Source organism: Psammomys obesus, unplaced genomic scaffold (genome assembly GCF_907164565.1).
Source record: "Psammomys obesus unplaced genomic scaffold, mPsaObe1.curated_primary_1811, whole genome shotgun sequence".
Lineage (NCBI taxonomy): Eukaryota > Metazoa > Chordata > Mammalia > Rodentia > Muridae > Psammomys > Psammomys obesus.
The window spans coordinates 24,985,450-25,010,441 of NW_026592890.1; the positions used below are offsets into that span (position 1 = coordinate 24,985,450).

At 44.1% G+C, this 24,992-nt stretch overlaps 1 protein-coding gene across 1 annotated transcript in view; it reads right to left on the minus strand.

Moving 5' to 3' along the window:
- Window positions 1-1,450: 1,450 nt before the first annotated feature.
- Window positions 1,451-24,992, minus strand: part of Slc22a16 (solute carrier family 22 member 16) — a 34,291-nt gene continuing 10,749 nt past the window's right edge. Inside the window, exons 4-9 of the mRNA XM_055615879.1 lie at window positions 21,146-21,677; window positions 18,710-18,837; window positions 16,455-16,564; window positions 10,270-10,369; window positions 2,759-2,975; window positions 1,451-1,479 (exon numbers count right to left, since the gene is read on the minus strand). Coding sequence (XP_055471854.1) covers window positions 1,451-1,479; window positions 2,759-2,975; window positions 10,270-10,369; window positions 16,455-16,564; window positions 18,710-18,837; window positions 21,146-21,677 — 1,116 coding nt within the window. The remainder of the gene's footprint in view (window positions 1,480-2,758; window positions 2,976-10,269; window positions 10,370-16,454; window positions 16,565-18,709; window positions 18,838-21,145; window positions 21,678-24,992) is intronic.

The following is a 24,992-nucleotide window of genomic DNA, read 5'->3' on the forward strand; positions in this document are numbered from 1 at the left end:
TTTTAGTCATGGTGTTTCATCATAGCAACATAAGTCCTAAGACAGAGAGATAACACAAAAACATTAACAGAAGCATCAACAATGGAACAAAGATTCAGTTTTTCCTAAATCAATCTGAAATTCTAATTTAATTCAAACCAACAGCATGCCTGTAGCTTTATTAGCAGCAGGGTGGTGTGGGCTTCTGGGTTTCCGGTCAGCAGCAAAAGTGTCTTTGAAGCATTGGCAGTAGAAGCAGAATGAGCGAACAGGCTCCAGCCCAGCCACGAGCAGCTTGGTTTCCAGGCAACTTTTCCTACTCTAGTTTATTCTGCCAATCCTCTCTACACTTTTGTAACTGATTTAACCCTTCTCTGCGTTTAACCCTTCTCTGCCTTGAATATCTTGAGCAGTGTTCAGGTTGTTTTTGATACGGATGCTGTGGCTTGAATATTTATGTTCCCTGATAATGTCAGAGCCCTAACTCCCAGCATGACCAGGAACATTGAGAGGTTACTGGGGTTAATGAGGTTATGAGTATGGGGCACTTTGTAAAAAGAGATGCGGGTGGCTCTCACACTCTCCAGTGGGGACACCATGAAATGTCATCCATCTTGAAGGAGACCTCATAATGTGACCTACCATGTCAGCATCTCACTCTTAGACTTTACACCTTTCTAACAGTGGCAAATAGATTGCTCTTGGTTCTGCCAACTAGTTTGTATTTTGTACTACAACCCAAGATGACTGGGACAAAGCATAAAGAAATGCCCCAAATCCCTATGTTAGATTCCAAACTCTCTGGAATATAAGTACAGATGGAGATGAGGTCTTCACAGAGGAGATTAAGTAAAAATGAGGCCCTCAGGTAGCAGCATCCCTCCATGGCCTCTGCATCAGCTCCTGCCTCCTGGTTCCTGCCCCATTTGAGTTTCTGCCCTGTCTTCCCTTGGCCATGGGGAGCTATAAGCTAAAACAAAGCCTTTCTTCCCCAAATTGCTTTTGGCCATGGCATTTTTCTCAGAGCAGCCCCGAGATGCCAAATCCCTTCATTCCCCTATTTGTTTTCATTTTGCCTTATTTCACAAGAGGAGAAAAGGGTTTTGTTGGTTTGCTTTACCTGTTGTTTTACAAGCGTAGAGTCCAAATGAAGAACTAAGCAATTACCCCACGAACTGAATTAATATAAAATACTTAAATAATTCAGGTCAAGTGTTGCTCCTCTATTTCTCTTGGCAATTTTTTTTAAATTCACACAATTGCTTTGCAGACTTTCCTCTGCACATAACTCACAAGACTTCATCGGTTCTCATGCATTAGACATTAGGCGATGCTCAAATAGCAAACTTCCAAGTATAAAAAAATAGTGAATTTATGATGAAATCATAATCAGAAAAATTCCCAAGCCCAGGAGGAAAAAAAGAATGCTTGGTAAATATGAAATGTATTAATAGATAAGACTATGAAATCATTAGTACTTGAAATGTCCAATGTGGTAAGCTGTTTTGGGAAGACCATAGTTTAAACTGAAGTCGAAGAGAAAAATTTTAGTGAATAAAAATAAGAAAAATAAACTTTAAATTACTTTATAATGAAAATTTTTTAAAGACTTATTGATTCTTCTCTGCTACGTGTGGGTGTTTCACCTCCATGTGTCTCGCGGTGCCCCTGGAGGTGGGAAGAGGTCCTTTGGAACTTGAGTTCCAGTTGGGTATTAGCAGCTTTGTGGGTACTGGGAACCAAACCCAGGTCTCCTGTGAGAGCAGTAAGTACTTCTCCCTGCTGAGCCACCTCTCCAGTTGCGTGCCTGCTCTTTTAAGAGAGGAGGAGTACACCTGAGTGAGTGTGCATCAGCCCGAGTCAGATGGGACCTAAAGTCAGTGTCCCTGAATGATGCAGACTGCCGAGTGCAGCGTGCTAGCATGCCGCTTCTCTCTAGCATCCAATAAACCTACAGAGAGAATTTAGTAAATGGGGGGGAGGGGCAGGATTAAATCATCAGACCAAAACCTCATTTCCTGCCCCTGGCCCAAACTTGAGCATGCTGGTTTGCCCCTTCAAGCTTACTGGAAAGCAAGAGGTCCTTTTGTAACTCTGGTTTCTTATGGCTTCATTATGAAGGCAAACATCCTTTGACAAGGCTTTTCGGAGGAAGATTCACAAACAAGGGGAAAATATCAGAATTTTCAAGGGGCTTTGTTAAAAACAAACAAACAAACAAAAGAAAAAAAAACTCATAAAGCCCAGTATTTGGTATCTTCCACTCACAACACCAGCACTCAGGAGGCTGAGGCAAGGGGATTGCTATCAGTTTGGAACCAGCCTAGGCTGCAGTGTGACACCCTGGTCTTAGCAAACAAACAGAAAGGAAAGGAACAAAAAGACAGGAAAGAGGAGACAATAGGGCATGAAGAAGAAAGAAAAATTCCCACATATCCCCTTCCTAGATGGCATCCTTGGAGACAGAAAAGGTGGGAGCAGCGGTACCCATGGAAATATCTAGCATCCCCCAACCCTGCAGAGTGGCAAGGGATGGGGAAAGAGAATAGAAAATGTGAGACAAATATTTTGCAACAATAAACAGCTTAAAAAGAATGAGAATTCTCATACTGGTTTTTATTTCATTTACTTTTACAAAACAGTGGTTTAATTCTTTCTCACATTTTTTCTAATGCAGGTACTTAAGTAACACATGGGAGGAAAGAACAGCACCTCTCCAACAGGAAGTCGCTGATGTCAACACTCCCGGCGCTGGGCGCTTTGTAAGACATTTATTTACCGCCATTAAATTCACCAAGGTTAATCACGTCCATGCTTCCTCTCCTGTTTTCCATCTCAGAAATCTCAACTTCAGGAGGGGCTTCACTGGACAAATCCTTGCTTTCTGGCACCTGCTGTGCAGCCGGCTCCCAAGTAGATGTCATTGGTTTGTTTTGGGTTTCTGGAAGCATCAGTGACAACAGTCCACTCAGGATGGCCAGGATCCCAAATAAAATCTAGAAGAAATATTAAAATAATAATAACAACAACAACAACAACAACCACACAAAGAAACAAGTCTACCCTTCAGAGGATAAGAGCTACTGGATCCCTTTATTAGAGGGGCAACCAAGTTGGGACTGACATTAAAAGTTAATGTGTCTGTTCCTTGCTGAGGTCTTTAGGTTGCCTGTGCTAGGCTGGGAGTTAGTATCATCAAGACGTAATCTCCATTCACAAACCACCCACGACTATCTGGCTAAGGAGCACCAGCTCCTGCTTGCACTACTTCCCTTGCAAGCTCTGCCCTGGGAGCCATGGCATGGGAGTGATAGGGAAGCCCCTGCATCTCTTTCCTAGACCCCAGGATGTACATAAGCCAGGCAACTGGGCCCTCAGTTAGTCTGTCCCACCCATACCTCAGGAACTAGTGCATCATCCAGCGTTATAGAGTTCTTGACCCGGGAAAAAGACCACAGACTCCATCCAATTATAATTAAAGGATTTATTAATTCCTGCCAGTGGGACAACACTCTCTGAGCCAGACTTGAGATTGCCGTGAGGAGCAAGGGAAAGGTTTTTAAAGGCAAAACCCACAAGACGACCTTGATTAGCCCCATGAGCAAGCCAAGAGCTGTTTTGCCAAGATGACATAGTTTTGCCAAGATTACATGGTCAAGGAGACCTGAACGTCTGTATAAGCAAGTTGCAGAAGCCAAAATGCAGTTAGTCATAGCATAGCAAGTAGATGGCCACGTCTGAACATTTCTGGGTGGAAGGTCACTGGTCAGGGATACTGGGAACTTATCTTCCAGGGATGGGGTCAGAGACAAACAGCAAGAGGATACCAAGATGGATGCCTGGCATAAAATGGAGTCTTTGTAGCTATCATAGCACTACATGGTGAGGAAGAGGAAGAAATAAACAAAGGTCCCATGAGTCAGAACCTATAGAAATTAGTGGGAAACAAAGACAATCAAATAGAATTGCTCTGTGGCATAGTGAGGAGATGTGTATCTGATTTCCTGTAAAAGTTGGGGTTTGTTGGGTTTTTTTTGTTTGTTTGTTTGGTTGGTTGGTTGTTTGTTTGAGACAAGATCTATGCAGCCTAAGCTATCTGCAATTTTACAGTCCTCCTACCTCGGCCTCCAGAATGTTGGGATCCTGGACACACTTCCTCTCCACGCCTCATAGCATTGATTGCCAGGCAGGCAGTAGAGAAGTCTCCGGGTCCCCAATTCTTCCTCTGTCCTGCTAGTCTGACGAGTTCTCACCATCCCATGAACCTCAGCGACGCTGCAGCGGGCCACCGCCCTGCCATTCAGACACTATAGTCTCACCCACCACACAGACGCCTTTGTCACAGTCCCCAGTGGTCCTGCCTCCTCCCCACACTCACCTGACTGTTTCCTTCCTGGCATCTGTTCCCCTCAATAAAAACCAGCCTTAAGCCACAATGGTCCACACACCCATGCTGCTGGAGTTCTGGCCTCCGGGATCTTGTGGTGAGTTACTTAATGTCCTGGCTTCTTGGTTTTCTTATCTCTAAGGTAGATGGAACTAAGGACAGCGCCCACTGGGGCTAGAGGAAATGGCTCAGTCAACATAGTGCTGTGTCTGCTGCACAAGCCTGACACCGGAGTCTGGATCCCCGGCTCCGACATGAGAAGCCAGGTAGAGAAGCATGCACCCCAGCACTGGGGGAACTGGCAGCTGGATGCCTGGAGCGTTGCCTGGCAGGCTGGTCAAGTCAGTGTTCCATTGCTGTGAAGAGACACCATGACCAAAGCAACTCTTATAAGAAAAGGCATTTGGTGACACACTTCCTTCAACAAGACCACACCTCCTAATCCTTCTCAAGTAGTGCCACTCCCTGGTGACCAAGCAGTCAAATATAAAAACCTATAGGGGGCATTCTTATTCAAACCACCACATTCTGTTTCCTTTAAGGAGTGAGGCCTCGGCTAATAATTGTTCTCTGCAGGTCTGTTTTCTTGCTTGTACGTGGAGAAAACAGCAGTATCTGTTTTATACAAAAAATAACATCTACAAAGCACTTAAAACTAGGCCCACTTAAGTGTCTGTTAAATAAAAGATCCTTTTATTATTCTACATCCCTCAAAGCACCTTAAATCCTTCCCTACATTTTTTTTAAATTTTGTGTGTGCACATGCGTGCGTGTGAATTTAGAGCAGTTTGCCTTTATGGATTTGTCTGTTTGTCTGTCTTCTCCTCCTCCTCCTCCTCCTCCTCCTCCTCCTCCTCCTCCTCCTCCTCCTCCTCTTTTTTGTAATGCTCCTTGTTTTAAAGAACATTTTGGTCTCTCTGTTCTCTCCATCCCTCCATCTTCCCTCTAAATAACAAAGCACTGTCTTAAAGAAGATGCTTCCATACAATTCCATGCCTTAAAACTGGGGGTGCTTTTCCCTCAACACCTTCTGTGTGCATCAGACAGCCTGTATGCTTTCTTTTTCTGTAAACAAGTTCTCCCAAGTCTTATTGCACTTAAAATTTGCACAGCTGACTTAATTTCAGCCTGTGCTGGCAAGCTATCAATGCTTCCAAAATCACTTGGATCAATAAACCTATTGTAGTGTTTTCTGTGCCACTGTAATTAAGGACATCAGTTTTCACCAATAAAGAATACCGCTTAATTCTCATTTCTTCAGCACTAGGCAGTTATTGGCAAGGATGACCAATTTCATTTGACTCAACCATTCATCTTCATCACTTACTTTGTACCCTAGCATAGAGTTTTCACATTGCATCACAATCTGGAGCTTACAGCTACTTCCTTTTCCATGTTCTCTGTGGCCACCACTATCCTTTCATATTTAAATAGAGGATGGTCTCCAACCAAGAGCAGTTGCCAATGGGTGCGGAGTGGGAGAAAAGCAAGCCACACTGACCAAAGCTATTTCTCAACCTCAGTGTCGGCTGGTAAAAGAGGCTGAGCTCTGGTACCCGCAAAGAAACAGAATTTACTGAGCATCTGTTTCTGGGATGTAGGAGTTACTCCACCAGGCCATTGATTCCCAAAGAGGAATTCACATATACCACTTGGGTGTATAAGGTGTCACTGGTGGAACTCAAAACTTCATTTTCTTCTGAGGTCATGTCAGTGTATTTTACAAAACTATGGAGGTATGGGGTTGAAGAGAAAGCTCAGTTAATAAGACGTTATATACACAGCCTGAACACATCAATTTGCTCCTCAGAACCCACATAAAAAGGCTAGTGGTAGTGCTGCACGTTTGCCATCCCAGCACTGTGGAGACAGAGATGGGTGTGTTCCTGGGAGCTTGTTGTCTATCCAGGCTAGACTACTTGGTAATTCCCAGGTCAATGAGCAATCCTACCTCAAAGATGGGTGTCCCCTGAGAGACACCTGAGCTCCAAAAAAGTTTGCCCTAGGAGGGGTGTGATTTTTACCATCTGCAAATAGCTTAATTCTGGGGACTCTGGAGAAAGGATTAATGCTTAAACCCCAAGAGGGGCAAAGGGCACTCTGAAGAAGGAGAAGGTGGCTGCTGCTCTCCTGCTGCTGCCCTTGCTGGTTCATCCTGCTGCTGCATTTGCTGTTGCTGGATTGCTATTTTTGCTGGACTGCTAGATATTCTGACAAAGATGAGACTTGTCCCCAAGGAACCCAACGTCCCTAATCAGCAGAAAGTAGCCTATAGAGATCTATGCCCTCTTTCTCTTCTAACCTTCTTTCTGTCCTACCTAGTGTTGGAGTGTTGGAGTGTTGGAAGGGATTAGGGTGGAATAAAGGTTGGAAGGAAGTTAGAGGTATAAGAATTAAATAATAGCTTTAAAAAAAAATACACCAACATGTGGCGCCCAGATGTGGGGCTAGGCAGAATGGGAAACTTGGTTTCCAATGCCGTAGAGGAAGCAGAGAGGGAAGAAGGGCTGAATATTCTCTTTCAGGACTTAGCAAAAAGTTTATTTCGACTGCTGCTACTGGGTTTCCTCCTGCTTTGCTCCCAGGAGGGATTTGCTGTTTCTGCCCTTTCTCCTTCCCATATTCTGTCTCAAAAAAAGATTGGGAGAATGGCTCGGCAATTGGAAAAATTGCAAATGGACATGGAGGGATCTGAGAGGCAACCAGAGAGGAGATGGGTGGAGATGGGAGTGCTTGGGAAGCAAACAGCACTGGAGAGGTAAGAACAAAAGGGTTCAGATCTGGAGACTGAGAGTCAGCTTCCTGCAGGATGAAATTGGGAAACAAATCAGGTTAGTTTCAAGTCCCTGCAGCCCCTGGGCAGGGCAGAGAGCCAAGTATGGGGCCAGGAAAAGTGACAGAGAGGCCATGCAGGGTGACAGGGCTAGAGAAAAACAGCCTGTTTCAAGAGAACGGGTTAATCTTGAGCAAACTGAGCTATCAGAGAGGCAGCCTGGGGTTATGAGATTACCACCATTAGCTTTCCCAGTAGCAGCTAGACAGGTCAGATATCAAAATGCCCAGTGCTGTAACTGTGAGAAATATGGTACTTTCCAAGCCAGGCCTCAAAATGCCAAGTACATTAACACTAAGAAACAGTACTTTCCTCTTATGAACAGCTAGGCTTCCTGTGCTTTCCCGATGCTGTGGTAACGGGCATCATTGGACAATTAGACAAGTGAATGCCCATCCAAGAGGGACATAAAAGATAATCTCTTGTAGTCAGAAAGCAGCCTGGGAGCCCTAGTTTGAAGCTCAGCCACAAATAATAATAATAATAATAATAATAACAATAATAATAATAATAATAATAATAATAATAATCCATTTTAGAAAAGAGCAGCTGAAAATCACCAGGTTGTAAAAAACAGTACTTGATCCAAAAAGTGTTTAGCTCCTTGATAATGTCTCTAACAAGCAGACAGAAAAACCACAACTAATTATTGCTGACTACAGATAGGTAGTCTTCAGACACTTCAGAGATCTATAGAATATGGCATTTCAAGATGCTTTAATACTAAAAGGCTTTTCTGACAGAGAGACACATCTGCTCCTGGCAGCACCCCCAACCTACTTCAGAGAGGATGGTGGGCACTGAAGAACCTCCACAGGGAGTTTGCTTCGTGTGGCAACACTAGCTACTGGGCAAAAAAACTGCCCCTACCTCAACTGCTGACAGCAGGCTGTCCAAACTGTGAGCCAAGCAGGACACTGGAAAATTGACTGCCCGACTTTGCAGAGATGAGGTAGGCCAGCCCTTCAAACTTCCTGCTTCACGGAAAAGTCTGTCAGACATTCTCGGCCCGTAGGCCAAAGACTGAATGCCTGGACCTTGTAGGGGAATCTTGACTGTCCAGCCACCTGGCTGTCTCTGTCATCTCTATAGTTTTGAAAGCTGCTTGTTCTGCATTTCCTATTTACTCAGATAATATTTATCCTTCTCAGGTCTCTGATAGGGCTGAAGACTAGATGGTTATAGTCTTACGATTTTCCTTCTTTAAGATTAAAAACATAAAAGCTTAAGTTGTTTAGACTCTCAGGAAATGTTTTAAGGTCTAAAAGGATGTTTTTACATTGGTAACTGCAGTTATGATAAGAAAGTGATTTAGGGTACTCACCAGGATAGAAGAGGTAATAGAATACTTCTGCCAAGGTTGCCAGATACATAAAGACTGGACATTGTAAATATAGCTCTTACCTGAGAGTTTCCATAATTGTACTTATTATATGTCGTTTATTAATACTAGAGAAAAAAGCCATTTTGGACTAAAAAGGGGAAAATATAGTGAGAGTTTTTGTTTCTTTAAGAACACAGTTACGTTTTTGTTTTATTCTTGGGTTAGGGAAAAACAACTGTTTCACAGCAGGTGTTTGTGATTTGCCTCATGCACTACCAGGGGCGTGATTTTTTCCAGCTGCAGATAGTTTAATTCTGGGCACTCTTGAAGGGTTATAAGTGCCAGAGCAATAAGAGAGGGATGGCGGGTGCTCCAAAGAGAAGGCTACTGCTTCCATTGCTGCTCCTGGCTGCTGTGGTGATGATTTGATGAGAAGAAGTTAGAGATATCCTAACAATGAAGGTTGGACTTGCCCCAAGGAATCCAACACCCCCGATCAGGCAGAAGTAGTCTAAAGAAGTCTACATTCCCTTTCCCCTCTAACCTTCTTTCTGTCCTACCTAGTGTTGAGGGGTTGGAAAGGATTAGGGTAGAATAAGGATTGTAAGGGTAGTAGATTCAAGAACCCAATTAGGCGGGCCCCCAAAAGTAAACCTACACCTGAGGTTGACCTCTGCACACACATAAAATATGCATACGCACAAACACAAAGTGCACCTGCACACACATACACAAACATGTTAGTATTCAAGAAGGAAGAAGGTGGTTCTTAGGGGAAATGAGATAATAGATGTGAGGTGAAACAATAGGGTGGAAAGAACAATAGGATGGATAAAAGGCCATGCCCTAGAGTGCTGTGCTTGAGGTCATTGACTTGACTAAAAGTGTGAGGCAAGAAGAGGATGGACTTTAATCACTAACCAGCTCCAAAGATATCCAGAGAGAATAGGCAGGAGGCTAGAGGAAAGACATGTCTGAAACTTGGAAGAGAGGAGATATATTCACAGAGTAGAAGAAGGGCACATTGAAATCTTGAAGAAAGGAGCACTCAGGAGAGGAACTGGCACTAAAGAGACCAAGAAGCATAAAAGAGCAACTGAAAGGGGGAGTTTGGAGGAAGGAAACCATTATGCTGAGGCTCCCAAGTCCCTGGAGAGCAGCATCCTGCACCATCCCTGCTCTCCATCGCCCCCAGCCCCCATATTCTTCCTGAGTAGAAAAGCTAGGTAGACCCGGATATCATGGTGATCCACCCACTGTCCCAGACTCTGTCTTTCCACAGAGCTCTGAGCACAGCTGCTCCACTCTCCAAACCCCAGGCAACAGCTCACATTGCCAGGGCCACAAGAACCCAGAGGGAAGCCTCATCCACGAAAAGCTCCTCAGGGCATCACAGAGTCTTTGAGGGAGCAGGCAGTCTTCAAATTTTTTTCCCAGAGCAACAAACCCACCATGGGCTGAGCTGGGTGGTGGGACAGAGGCCTAAGAGGTGGCAGAGGGAAGAGCACTTTCTGCGTAAGTGCTGGTGGCTCCAGGCTGAGGGAAGAGTGGACTGAATGACTCAGAGGGGCTGGAGAGGGGTTTTATCAGCAGACGATAAAACCACCCCACCCTCCCTACTCACCCACTGGCAAGCTGTCTTGTTTCTACAAACCTCCATTATACAGTGGTTGTATTGGCCTCCAAATAAAATGAAAACAGAAATGGCAACATTTGCTACCCCAGTGTCTAGAAAGTGATAAGGACCTGTGGTAGGAAGATCCAGGCTTTGGTGAGCTGCCCAACATTTGGGATGATCAAGCTTGCTATGCGGGCCACCATGTTGCTGCTCCCCAGAGCCAAGCACCTGAAACACCAGGGGAATTAAGACACTGGTGACAATAGTGGACAAGCAGAGCAAAGGGGCGCAGAGAATGACAGAACCATCACTCGCCACCCCCTTTTCATTCTCCCACAAGGAGAAATAATTAAACTCACACTCAGAAAAAAGTCAGATGTTTCCAAAACCACCTGTGACTTCTGCCTTTGTTCTGTGAAACAACTGTGTATTTAAGCATACAAATAAGATAAGAAGGGCATGCGCCATCTTTAATGAGGTCCATGTGTCTAAGATCCAGCTGGATACCAAGGATTGAACAGATTTGTTTAGGGTATGGGAATTTGGGAAAACAAAATATTTGTCTATGGGCTGCTTATTAATGTCAAACTATATACACACATACACACACACACACACACACACACACACACACACATACACACACACATATATATGGTTTTTCAAGACTACCAAGCAAAATCTTTAAGGCTTTTTTGTTGTTGTTTTCGAGTGTGTGTGTGTGTGTGTGTGTGTGTGTGTGTGTAGGTGCCTGGGGAAGCCAGAAGGCAGGTGTCAGATCCCCTGGAGCTGAGTTATAATCTGCCGTTGTAAGGGCTATGTACAGGTGCCCACCACAGAGTCAAGAACTTGACTCAGGATACAATCCAAGCGAAGATGCAAGGGACAAGAGTAACCTGTCCCACTTGCCCAAGGTCAGATGACTTCCTGAAATGCTGGGGGCTGCAGTTTATGTTAAGACAAAAAGTCATGTGTTTTAGGTACGCAGGCAGGAAGTATGTCAGGACGCATGCTGGCCCCAATTGGATGATGGTGGGAAGTACCATAGCTTTGTGGGTTTTGCCTTTATGACCACCTGACTGACCTAATTCAGTGTCATTCTCTGGGAATCCTGGGTATGGATCTGGTCAGTGTCCATGTTCTTGGCCAGTATTAAATGAAGTTTACTTTAATTGGACGATCATGAATTTGGTCTTTCTCCTTGAAATTTTCAGGCTTAACACAATGACTTCTGTTCACTGCTACAGATCAAACCCGGGTTCTCAGGCATGCTAGGAGATCAAATGCCCCCCCCCCCATAAGCTCAGTGTCCCCAGATAGTGACACTGTTTGGGAAGGTTATGGAACCCTGAAAAAGTACAGCCTTGCTGGAGGAAATATGTCACTGGGGTAGGCTTTGATGGTGATAGCCTGGACCCATTTCCTTTTGTTTCCTCTTAAGGACTGCTGATGTAAATCACAGCTTCATGCTCCTCCTTCCACGCCTTCCTCACTAAAATGGTTTGTCCCCCTCCACCACGAGTTATAAACCAAAAGAAATCCCATCTCTCTTAAAGTGTGCTTTGTTGGGGGATTTTATCATAGCAACAGAAATGAAATTAATATAGAAATTGGTACCAAGTAGTGGGGCCATCGCCGTGGTGATCCTGACCCTGTGTGGATCCAAGGCCTTTGTTCTATGGAAGGAATGCGGGGGAGTTTTTTTTGAAACCTGGGCTTAAAAAGCCAAGCAGAGCTTAGCAGGCCATCCTATGGGAAGGCAGGAAGAGGGAAAAGGGGACAGTGAATGCCTAGCTGAGGACTTCAGAGGGGAGTGGGGACTCTTCGCAGGAAGTGAGCTAAGAACTGTTCCTGTGCTAGTTTAGCAAGGAGTCTATCACATCCTGTTCATGTTCTGAGAATTTACGTGAGTCCAGTTTTAAAAGTAATGGACTAATTCCATGACGGCATAACATGAGTGCGTGGAAGATTACTACTGATTACTCTCATGCAGATCTGTACTTTAAAGGAACAATAAGTAGGGCAGAAAGTAATCAAAATCAATGTGCAATTTAGAGAGGAGAAGAACACTAGGGAGCTTAAGTTTGCATTCAAGGCATGATCTGAGACCGAGGCTGTATTCTAGGAAAGCCTCCTGCTCTTCACTGGAACAACAGGAAAAGCACCTTCAGTGCAGGCTCCCCCACCCAACACAAACACACACACACACACACACACACACACACACGCACACACGCACTCGCCAAAGCTTGTGAACCTGGACCTTCAGGGCATCTCTGCTCCTGAAAAGCAACCACTAGAGAAGTTTTTCACCAGCGTCATCCCACAGAAGCTGCTGAAACTGCGGTCTGCAGTGGCCAGCCTCCATCCCCAGCTAGAAGCAGAGCCTGTCAGTGTTGTCCACGTGCCATTTGTACTGGAGGCGTGAAAGATACAAGACTGAGAACTGGGGCCGGACAATGCACTCATGCGGAGGAGTACCTGTGAGGGGACCCTGAAAAACCACTGCATGAAGGCATGAAGGTGAAGCCTGGGTTGCAATGAAGACCCCCGAGATACTGGAGATGCCAAAGCTATGGGATGTCAGCCAAGGAGGGCTGCATGCAGGAAACCAGCATGAGAGAGAGAGAGAGAGGTGGGTGCTGCAGGTGACAAAGTCATAAGCTTTTGAAAATGGATCCCCAGACACTGGACATGAAGCTACAGGCTTTGGTGTTGGCCCAGCTGTGTTTTAGGCTAGCTTTGGTCCAATCTATCAGGCCACGAGGCCTCCGTTTCTCCCTTTGGAGATGGGACTGTATGCTTTGTACCACTGTATACTGGAAGTAGATAATTTGGTTTCGTTTGTGTTTTGTTTGTTTTTATCGTGGGTCACAGTTAAAAGATTGCCTCCTCGAGTCTCAGAAGAGTCTTTGGATTTTTGAACAGTGTTCGGACTGTTAAAGGCTTACAGGGACCTTTCAAGTTGGACTCAACAGATTTTGTATTATGAGAGGGCTGTGGGCCTTTTGGGGCCCAGGGAGGAAAGCTATGGTTTCATTAGGAAATACCTCCTAGAGGCTCACATGTTTGAACACTTTTGAGTCACTGATACTGCTGAGCATGGATGTTCATGTTTATAATCCCAGAATTTGGTGAGAAAGCTGAGGCAGGAGCATTGGTAGAAGTTCGAGCCCACCCCGGACTATAGTGCAAGACTGTCTCAAAAGGCCACTGCCTGCAAAAAGACACTTTATCTTTTCTAGGCCGTGCGCATCTGTAAGTTACTAGTTTGTTATAGTGTGATACTCTTCTGAGGAAAAAAACTCCACACATAAGCAGTTTTACACGTAATCTTAAGATGTTCAGGAGGCCTATACAAGTTGTGAAAGATGCCTTGTATTACATATTCATAGGCCAGGCTCTTCTCCCTCTCTTCTCTCCTCCTTTCCTCCATCCCTCTCGCCTCTCTTTCTTTCCTTTCTTCCTGTCTGTCTTATTTTTGAGGCCACATACCTGTAGTTGGAAAACAACCAACTAAATTAAAATGGTCTTTAAGATACCATCATACACATTAATGGGTGGTTTGGTTGGATTGCCGTCTTTTGCATATAATAGATACACATAGATTTCGAACTAAGATGCTTTTTTTTTTTTTTTTGAGGCTGGGTAGAAATCTATGCGAAAGCTCAGAGGCAACCAGAGGCCACAGCAAAGCATGTGCTCTAGTTCCTGGAGCCTTCTCTTCTCTGCAGAGCATCCGGGAGCCAGCCTGAGTTGGCTGTGCCTGACCTCAGCCTCTCTATGTGTGTGTTAGGCCAGGGTCCCCAGCGCCCTCCTACAATCTGCATCCTGTCTGCCGCTGTGCAGGTACACAGTGCTGCTGCTGTCTTAGGGTGATCTCAGAGGACTCTCAGAACCTCTTGCCCTGGATACTTTTTCCCACCCCATTCCTAAAGTTCAGGGCAAGCAGCTCCTCCCTTGCTAATGTCCAGGTTTGTTTCCATGAATGTTCTTGAACATTTCCACTGAAGGGCAGAATGGGCCCAGAGATGTAGACCTGAGTTCTTTGTGTCTTTGGCCAAGAACCTAATCTCATTTGAGTCTCAGCTCCACAATCTTTAAACTGTGAGACTATGATACCAACCTCAACGGAATCATTTTGAGGAGTAAAGAAGGTGTATTTATTACACACATACCACAACAGACACATACATATACACAGACACAACACAACATATATACCACACACATCACACAATGTACACACACCACACACACATAACAAAACACACACACACACACACACACACACACACACACACACACACCAAACCCTCCGGTGACCTAGAGGGAAGATGAAAAGAGCATTAATGGACAGTTGGTGGGGAAGCTAGTCTGCTCCTTTCCGTACCTGGCCACACAGGGATCTGCTAAGTTTCTTCTTGGATCTATGTCTGTGCACCTGCTTTCTCTCTAACCATCCCCCTAGCTCCTGTTCTCAAAGAAAGAAAGAAAGCAGGCGGCAACAGTGCATTCACCCACCCTGCAATGTACGTTCTAGAGAAAGGCTAATGGATTTCTAGGATGGTAGCGTGTGCACTTACCTCTAAAATCAATTGCTTTCCACACTTGTAACACAATAGAAATAATAGAATCATGGCCAGGGCACCACTAGGTAAGCAAAAAGCTTAATGCCAGGTTCTTCCTCTTACCATTAAGATTGCCTTTTTTTAATAAGCTAAGAAATGAATTCACTAAAAAATAATTTTTTTTTCTTGGAAAATAAAAACATCCCGGGTATCATGTAATCCTAGCACTCAGCGAGACTAAGGAAAAAGGAGCATAAGTTCAAGACCAGCCTGGGTAATTTATTAAGACTGTCTCAAAATTAAAAATTAAGTTGGGGGGGGGGGCATGGGTTGTGGATATAGTTTGATGGTAGAATATTTGCCCAGCATGTGTGAGGCTGTGGGCTTAATTGCCCACACAGAAACAAAGCAAGGAAAGGAAGGGATATAGAAAAGGAGGGAGGGAGGGAATACTATTGCATTAAGTGAGTGTTGGGAAAGGGTCACTTGGAGGATTTGGTAGGGGACAGTCAACAGGAAGCTATTCTAGATCCTTATAGGGAAACCTGGGACCTTTCATGGTATTATTGCAATGCTAATCGCTATTAAAACTTTAAAATTCAAGATGATTCTCCAAACAAAGGGAGAAGGTAGGGAAAACTTTTCCTTCCACCTCTGGGTCCCCACTCTGTTGTGTCTCTGCCTGCAGCAAGGGCTGTGGGACTTATAGGATATGCCACTGTGGCCTGCATGCTCTTCTGCAGCTACCCAGAGCAGACACAAAAGGAGACTCCAGAATCTTACCAGAGCTTCCAAAGCCTGTGTACTTTGGGAAATATTGGGAAAAGTCTTCAAAAGGCTTGAAGGACCCTGGACTCCTGGCTCACTGAGCTGTTCTCAAAGAAAGAAAGAAAGCAGGCGGCAACTCAGAATCACCTATAAACATGTTTAAAATCCTGCTCTCCTCCTGGACCATCTGCAGGTGCAGTGTAGCCCTGGGACTGGGATGTTGTTTGTATTGGAGGCCTCGTAGTTTCTTACAGCTTGGGGATGTTCCTTGATGAGGTAATCTCAGGAAACCAGGGACATGTTGTCAGGGGCTAACCTGTGTCCCCTCAAAATGCAGGTGCTAAAATCTACCACACACACACACACACACACACACACACACACACACACAGTCTTAGACTTTGGAGACAAGGTCATTAAAGGAGAGACTATGTTAAAAAGAAGGGGTCCTGATTCAATAGAACTGGAGCCCGCCCGTAGGAAGGTGGAAGGAAAGCCGCCAGAGTGGCTACAGAGCTTAGACGTGAAAATGTGGTGATGAGGTACCAGGGGTTAGCCAAGAAAAGTAGCCTCCAGGGTCCCAACACTTTGATCTAAGAGTTTGTGCTACTCACCTCTAAGACAGTGTCTGTTGTTTAGCCACTCCTACCCCATTAGATGCACACACCCACCACCAGAATACTGAGAGACACACGGGACAAAAACAACCTGTGTTTCATACAGGGTCAGCGGGCACCAATTTTATTTGAGATTTGGTGTTAGTTTAACTGTGTGACTTCACATCAGCCCTTTAATTTCCTTGCTAGGGCACTATAAACAATGGCAAAATTACCACCAGTATATAATTTTCTCATTTCCCAGAGATCTGGGGACCATCCATGGAAAGAACACATTTGCATCTAAAGACCAAATGTGATGGAGTGACATGTAGGTAAAAAGTAACAGGAATCCAACAGAAAAATAAGAATCCTTACCTTACAATTGTTGGGTACAGCTCTGATGTATAAAGATAAAGAAAAGCGACTACTGACCCAATGGTAACTTTGACAACCAAGACTGCCACTATTTTCAAGTCCTTGTGTTTCTGGAGGAGCACACACACACAAAGGGGAAATATGACGTCATTAAAATCACTTAAAACTTTCTTATTCCAATGGTATGTTTTAGAACAACAGAGTTTTAATTTTCCTATTTGAATTTATTTCATAAATTCTATTCATGAGTGGCAAAAGCTTTCTATCTTTGTAAGACTTAGGTGAGGGGAGTTTTAATGTGCCCTCTTCTGCTGGTTCTCTTCCAGCCCTGAGGCTGTCTCCCAGCATCCCAGGAAGTCAGGAGGGGTGAGAAGCTACTTGAAATGGCACAGGGATCACAAACCCCAACTAGCTGGTGGCCAGTTCAACTTTAATTCCAGAGAAAGTTATATACCCCTTGGGGAGTGGGGGGGCTCCAAGAATAGGTACATAATTGGTTGGAAGCAAGCACATCAAGGATGCTTGATTTGTATTATACAGCATACTCCTATCCTATGAATGGAAACATAGCACCTAATTATCACAGAGGCTTCGGAGGGGAGAGCTAGCAGGGAGGGAGGCCCTGTATCCAAGTTAGGGGCCTCTGTGTCTAAAGGCACTCTGCAGAGGAAGTCAGGCAGAGAGGCAGAGGTGCTGCTGAGGGGAGGGAGTCCTGCCTTTAAGGCTGAGCTCAGGGTGACCAACCAGACTAGGCTAGAATTACAAGCGCAGGCAGCATGGTGTCCCTCCAAAGCTCCTCTAAACCCAGGAGTACGGAAGCCTGTCAGGAAGTCCTAAGGCTGAGGCTCACCTGGATGCCATTACTCGCCCCCATCATTGACCCAGCAAAGTGAAAGGATCCCTCCAAGCAAAATGTGCCTTTGGGTAGAGTAAGCCAGGTTTATAAACTGTCTCCAAACACACTCATTTAAAAGTGTCAACTGTTTGTTAGTTTATTGACACATCCCTGAAAACCTATCAGTGTCGCCAACCCATTGCCTTCGCCAAAGTGTTCCCAGGGTGGCTCATGAGGACCTCCCATGCTCTACAATCTCCTCCTTCTCCAGGTAGGTAGATATCAAGCACTCAAGATGGCCCAGCAGGTAAGAACCCCACAGCGTTTAGAACTCCATGGATTGTACTGTTTCTGTCTAGAGCCCCCGCCTCCCACCTTGCAGCCTGATTCTGGCCTTGTGGCTCATCTGTTCTCACAAACCTCATAGCTGAATGCAATCATGTGTCAGCCTGCTCACCTAGCTGAACGACATCCCCCTTGCCTTGTTTAACTCTGGGCATGAGCCACCCATGAGAGATGCCTTCCCCTAGATCCTTCCTCCCTCTTTCCAATTCACACTCTCCTCCCCTCAGCCTGGTTTTTGTTTTTTTGTTTTTTCATTATAGAAACTTGTTCACTCATCTTCATTACATGCTACATAATCCTTGCTGGATCAGTCCTTGTTGAGTGACTAAGTGACCGAGTGTAAGTTCCAACAGTGGCCCAAGGATAACATGGCTCAGTCAGTAGAGGGCTTGCTTGGCATGCATCAAGCCCCTAACCTCAATCACAAGCATTAAAACTGGGGGATGGTGTAAGCCTGTAATCCTGATGCTTAGCGGGTAGAGACAGGAAGGTGAGGAGTTCAGGGTAATCCTTGGCTACTTAATGGAGTTTGAGACCAACCTTAGCCACCTGAAACCCTGTTTCAAATAAACAAAGTTCCAGAACTACTGGCAGTTGTGATCAACTTTCTAAAATACAGCATGTACCATCTTTTTGGTGTGTGGAGTTATGGGATATATATATATATATATGGGATATATATATATATATACATATATATATATATCACATAAAAGAAAAGGAATGTGTTTTTTAAACATGATACTTTGCAAGGTAATGGTGGTGCTTGTTTTTAATCTCACAACTTGAGACACAGAGACAGACAGATCTCTGTGAGTCCGAGACTATCCTGGTCTACCGAGTTCCAGGACAGCTAGGGCTACACACAGAGAAACCCTATCTCGAAAAGAAGAAGAAAAAGGAAGAGGAGGAGAAAAAGGAGGAGGAGGAGAAGAAAGAGAAGGAGGAGGAGACACCTTTAAATATAATCTAGATACTCAGTCAACATGTCTGAATAAGTCTTCATGCTAAAGGTACTAAAAATCTTTTCATGAAACTGCTCCCGCCGTTCCATAAAGAAAACAAAATAGCTCACCAGAGGTATCACCAAATAAGCTGCACAGGTGAGTGAGGCCAACAAAAGGAAGAAGAACACAGTCTTCCTTCTTCCCACCCTCTTCAACCAGACACATATAAAGGAGTAGGCAGGAATATCCACAATACCTGTCATTGAGCCAAAGAGCCTCTGTGAGACCAAGCGTCACCCCACACATCAGCCCACCCCATGCTTTCCCACGCCTGTCGTTTGAGGGAGACCAGTGTTTGCTGTGAAACCTCTAGACTGACAAAATCCACCAAAACCCTTTATTCCATCCTAGGAGCCGAGCTCACTAGGACCCCGTGTGCTGCACAGAGATCTGGCCTCTTGAATGAATGAAGAAAGCGCAGAGAATGGGGTTACCTGTGCTTGGCAGAAGTGGGGAGGGGGGTGTTGAATTGGATGTGTAACTTCAAACAAATAAAAATGGAGGCCATAGTTTATATAAGACCCCAACCACCACTCCCAAGCCATCTGCATTTAGCCACCCTGAGTTCTGCTAGCTGTCTCCAATCATAAAAGTAACAAAACTCCAGTTTCCCATAGATATCAAAGTGAGGTGGTGAAAAAAAAAAAAAAAAAAAAACCCTTACCATTAGAAAAACTTCAAGCAAATTTAAATTACAAATATAATTTTTATATTTTAGTCTAATGTTAGTTGTAATGAATGAAAGCCAAATATTTATATTTGCCTCAAGTCTAGCGTATGTATCTAGAAGTTAAAATTGAGAAGTTGTAAATGCCAGGTCAAATCAAGTCCATGGAAGAATTCCACAATGAGCCAAAATTCCTTATTATCCTAAGTTTTTTCACAATCAGATAATTCTGTGACTATACAGTATATTGGTAACATAAAAATATTGTTATGTTATAGTTTACAAAACTTATGAATTTTTTATAAGTCTCCATTGAATATCTTTCATACTTTTCCTGCCTATCCTTCCTCCATTTTTTTTTTTTTTTACAAAGTATTACTTTGGTAAGTAATTAGGTTTGGTAATAACAACATATTTAAAATTATGTGCTCCACATTTGTCTTTTCTACTTGAAATTTCCCTCACTCTGTACAGGACTCAGTCTCATAAAGTACATATTTTCAGTTTAATAGGACTATCTCTGACATGAACTGATTGGCCTGCTCTTTGATCACCTCCCCCTGAGAGGGGAGCAGCCTTACCAGGCCACAGAGGAAGACAATGCAGCCATTCCTGATGAGACCTGATAGGCTAGGGTCAGAAGGAAGGGGAGGACGACCTCCCCCATCAGTGGACTTGGGGAGGGACATGAGTGGAGAAGGGGGAGGGAGGGTAGAATTGTGAGAGGAGGGAGGGAGATACAGGGGGGATACAAAGTGAATAAACTGTAATTAATAAAAATTAAAAAAAGATCAAAATCAACATTCTAAAACAAAACAAAAAAAAAAACCCTTACCTTATAGAATCAAAGCTTGATGCTTAGATCCAAAACATGAGGCCCTTGGCTGCAGCTGCCTCCCGATGAAGCTCCCTAACCTCCTCCATGTACACTGTGCCCCACCTGCTTCTGCTGACCTTTGCTGCTGTTCAAGAAAAACTACATCATATCTTAAACTGACATACCAAACAGGGGTGGGGTCTTCTTCTAGACTTGTAACATTGCCCAGGAAGGTACTCCTTAAAATGAGTTTTCTCATAATTCTTGCTGAGGGGTTATTAAAAAAAAAAATAGATGTGTTCTGAGGGTACTTTGATGAGAAAGTGTGAGGATGTCCACATATAATGATGTAAAAGCAAGATCTCTCTGGGGTAATATAGATCGCAGCAGCCCACACAGAAACAACCAGCGCAGACCAGATGGAGAAATACCAATTCCTAATGTCTACCTTCGTCTCCTCGCCTAGCCATTTAGCTCATGTTTGATTACCCTGGGAGTTACAATCTGCCTGATCTCAAGGCATGCTAACTTTTACTGAAATTGAATAAACATGACAATGTTCATGATCGTTGCATGTAATGAAGTTATTTTTATAAATTAAGGACATTTGGAAGTCTTCACGGCATATTATATCAAAAGACAATTGACTTACCCAGAACACCATTTTGAAATCTCATTTGTGCCCTGTCGTGACATTTATGTGTATATGCTGATAGAGATGCATAGAGAGAGAGTATGTATCAAACAGTCTAAAGGCTACCTCTGGGAAAACCTGCAGATTAGGGATGAAGGAAGGAAGCAAGGAAAGTAGGGAATTAAAAAAAAAAAAAAAAAGGAAGTAGGCCTTTATAACTCTTGTCCTTTTTTCAGACAAACATGACGCGTGTCCTATGGTATAAGGACACTAAAAGATATTACGCTAATACGGTCACCAATGTTGTTCCTGGCTTTAAAAGATAATAAAAATGTGGTAGAAACTTTGCCTCAATGGCCATATGTAAACATTTATTTACCACTTACCCACTATGAAGAGGTAGAAATAGTCATACTCTGTTTTCCAAAGAGTCTCCACGCTAAAGATGTAGTAACCCAAATACGCTGTGATCCAAACCAGCCAAACGATGAGGGTCCTTCGTGTAATATCCCGGTTTTGAAACAGCTCTGCTAGCCCATGCTTCCGAAGGGCCTGGTGGTTTTTATAAGGAAGACTATTCACATCCAATGAGAAAAGTTCTACCAGGTCACAGGAGCTGGACTCATTCCACTGAGCCATGGCATCAATTAATCCTTGTGCTTCTTTGTATCTTCCTTCTGAGAGGAGCCAAAAAGGAGTCTCTGGAAGCATCCAGCAGCACAGGATGAAGGGGACAGTCACTGTCCACAGGACGATTTGATAAAGCCACCAAGTTTTGACCAAATAGTTTATCCAAATCACCAATATCACTCCAACAGCAAAGAAGGTGTGTAGATGCATGGACAACCATACTCGGGCCTTCTTGCCGATGAACTCCATAACGTAGACAACGACCACCACGTAATAGCCACTTGCAGCCTGGAGGACAATGGCAAAGGGGACTCAGCAGTTACTAATGAGGGTACTGAGCTCTCTGCAAATTCACTTCAGCAAGACATAATCTTTCTTCTTTACTCGGGTCCTTTGACCTTTCACCACCCTCCCTAACCTCAGTAGCACACTTGAGAGACTGTCTGTGGTGAAAGTGTTAGATGCCACTTTGCTTAATTAAGTTCCCTTATAAGGCAAACTTAGTTCTCAGTTCCTTCTGCAGCACGCGCGTGTGCACGTACACAAACACACACACACACACACGTACACACACACACACACACAATGCCATTGTTACATCCTAGTTGCTAAATAGGGTCAACGTTCTATGGAGACTAACGGGAAGGAAAGTAGATTTGGTTAAAACTTTGGCAGACAACAACAATAAACAAATTGGATTTGATCAACTAGTCTGTGCTTCAAAAAATTCTGTCATTAGAGTGAAAAGATGACCTACAGAACTAGAGAAAATAGATGCAAGTCACACATCTGGTAAGGGATTACACAGAAAACTCCTGAAGCATAGCAAAACAAATCAGAAGCACAGAAAACCAAGTCGATTCAAAAAGAAGACAAAAAGTAGGCACCTCACAAAAGTTATCTAAGCAGCTAAAAGCACATGGCGAGACGGTAACTGGCGTCACCATTAAGTAGATGCAGATCAGAGCTATGGCGACATAACACCTCACATCCATTAAGGTAGGGCAGAGAGAGAAGGCTGAGCAGTTAAAAGCACTGGCATCTCTTACAGAAGACTGGAGTCTGACATGGCAGCCGGCTACCCTCTGTAACTCCTGTGTGAGGGGATCTGGTGCCCTCTTCTGGCCATGGTGGGCATTGTACACATGAAGTATGCAGACATACAGAAGGAAAACACCATACACGTAAAATAAAAATAGAACATTTTTTTTTTCAAAGACATCTGCTAAAAGAAAAACAACAGAGAAATGCTAGGGGTGCATAAAACTGGAGTTCTTGTGCGTCACTAATAGGAATGTAAGATGGTGCGGCCTCTGTGAAAGGCAGTATGGCAACTCTTCAAAAACATTTTAAAATATTTCAGAATCCAGTAATTCCACGTCTTAGTATGTAACCCCCTCCAAAAAAGTGAAAGGGAAGCAAGACCTCAGAGAGGTGGTGATGCCTTCATGCACTAATGTCAACAAGAGATTCACAGCAGCTAAGGTACAAAAGCACCTGTCAACAGGTGGAGGATGGAAATGTGAAATATACAGAGAACTGTTATGAAGCCTTAAATACAAAAGAACTCCTGCTATATATTTAAGATGGATTAACAGAGCAGGGTAATGGCAGCACATACCTTTAATCCCAGCACTTGGGAAGGCAGAGAGAGGTAGATCTCTGAGTTTGAGGCCAGCCTGGTCTAGAGATTTTGTTCCAGGACAGCCAGGGCTACACAGATAAGCCCTGTCTCGAAAATCCAAAATAAATAAATATGGATTAACTTTGAGGATATTGTGCTAGATGAAATAAGAGAGTTACAAACAAACAAGTTATACTGTACCTAGCAGTCAGCATCATAAAGACAGACTATCCTGCCTACCTGGGGCTACAGAGAAGAGGCAGAATGACTTATTATTTAATGGCCAAAGAGTGTTGGTCTTGTTAATGAAACTTTCTGAGATATAACTTAGCACACCAGAAACTGGTATTTTTTTTCTTTTGAAAATAATGTTGTTTTGCTATTATTGTTTTCTTTATTTATCACTACATACCCCAAGCTAGCCTCCAACTTGCAATCTTCCTGCCCAGGGCTGAGAGTATAGCCTGCACTACCACCCCTGGCTAAACTATGTTTAACTTTAATTTGACAAAACTCAGGTTATAAGAACAGTATCTCCATGCTGTTGCAATGAACAGAGATTGAATCAAATGATCAGTTCTAGATGGTCAGTGAAAGATCCCCGGAGGGTATCTTCCGTCAGAGAGACCCCCTCCCAAGGATCAACGAGCCCAGGCGTTCGGATGCAAACAGCAAGAGGCTTTTATTTTGATACACAGGTACCCGGGGCAAAAAGTCTTTCGGAAGACTTCCGCGCCCCCTAGATGGGAAGCTGGGGTTTTTATAGGGTTTTAGAGGCAGTAGCACTGGTACAGAAACGAGAGGGCATGGTTACAGGGGGCTGATTGGTACGTTTACACGAGACCACAATTTGCGTCAAAGTTTGGCAGGGGCACCAAGATTCCAGGAACTGGGTGGTCAAGGGGGGGTAGGATGACCCCTTGACGTGGCCCGCCACCTGTTATTTTGTTTTTCCCTATCTTAGCTGAAACAGTCTCACAGATATCTATGAGAGTGATTAACACAAACTGTTTTTAGTATGACTGGGGCAGCCTGACCACAGATATCCCAAGTGGGTGACACAGCTAGGATTTCTCAGTAATTTTCCAGTTTCTCATCTGGCCTTCAGAGTTTTACAAAACAGTGGTGTCTCACAAAATGGCGTTAGCTATGTTTAACTCAGGGTGAAGCTGGATCTTTCAGTCAGGACGCTACGTGCGCTTTCATCCCAGGACTGGGGAGGTAGAGAGAGGCAGAGCTCTGTGAGTTCAAGGCCAGCTAGAGCTGCATAGTAAGACTATTCAAAACAAACAAAAAAGCAAACAAGCAAACAAAACTATCAGTTGAGGAGTGATCGCGGAGATTAGAATTTTTCTTAAAGCAAAATTAGTAAAGTTAAGGGGATTTTGCTAGTGTGCTGACCGGTTTTCCTGTCAGCTAGCGTCATCAGAGAGGAAGATGCCTCAACTGAGGAAAGGCCTCCACGAGATCCAGCAGTAAGACATTTTCTCAATTAGTGCTGAATGGGGAAGGGCCCAGCCCATTGTGGGAGGTGCCATCCCTGGGCTGGTGGTCCTGGGTTCTATAAGAAAGCAGGCTGAGCAAGCCATGGAGAGCAAGCCAGTAAGCAGCACCCCTCCATGGCCTCTGCAACAGCACTTTCCTCCAGGATCTGACCATGCTTGAGTCCCTGTCCTGACTTCCTTTGGTGATGAGCAATGATGTGGAAGTGTAAGCCAAATAAACCCTTTTCTCCCCAACTTGCTTTTTGATCATGTTGTTTCGTGGCAGCCATAGAAACCTTAAGACAGTTGCGTTTTTGTTTTGTTGTTTAGAATAGAAAGTTTGTTTTAGCTTACAGTTCAAGGTTACAGTCTATTTTAACAGGACAGTCGTGGTGGCGGGAACTTAAAAATAGCTGGTCACATCACCTCCCCAGTGAGGAGCAGAAAGAGATGAGGGCAAGCTCGCCTACTTGCTTGCTGTCAGCTTTAATAGAC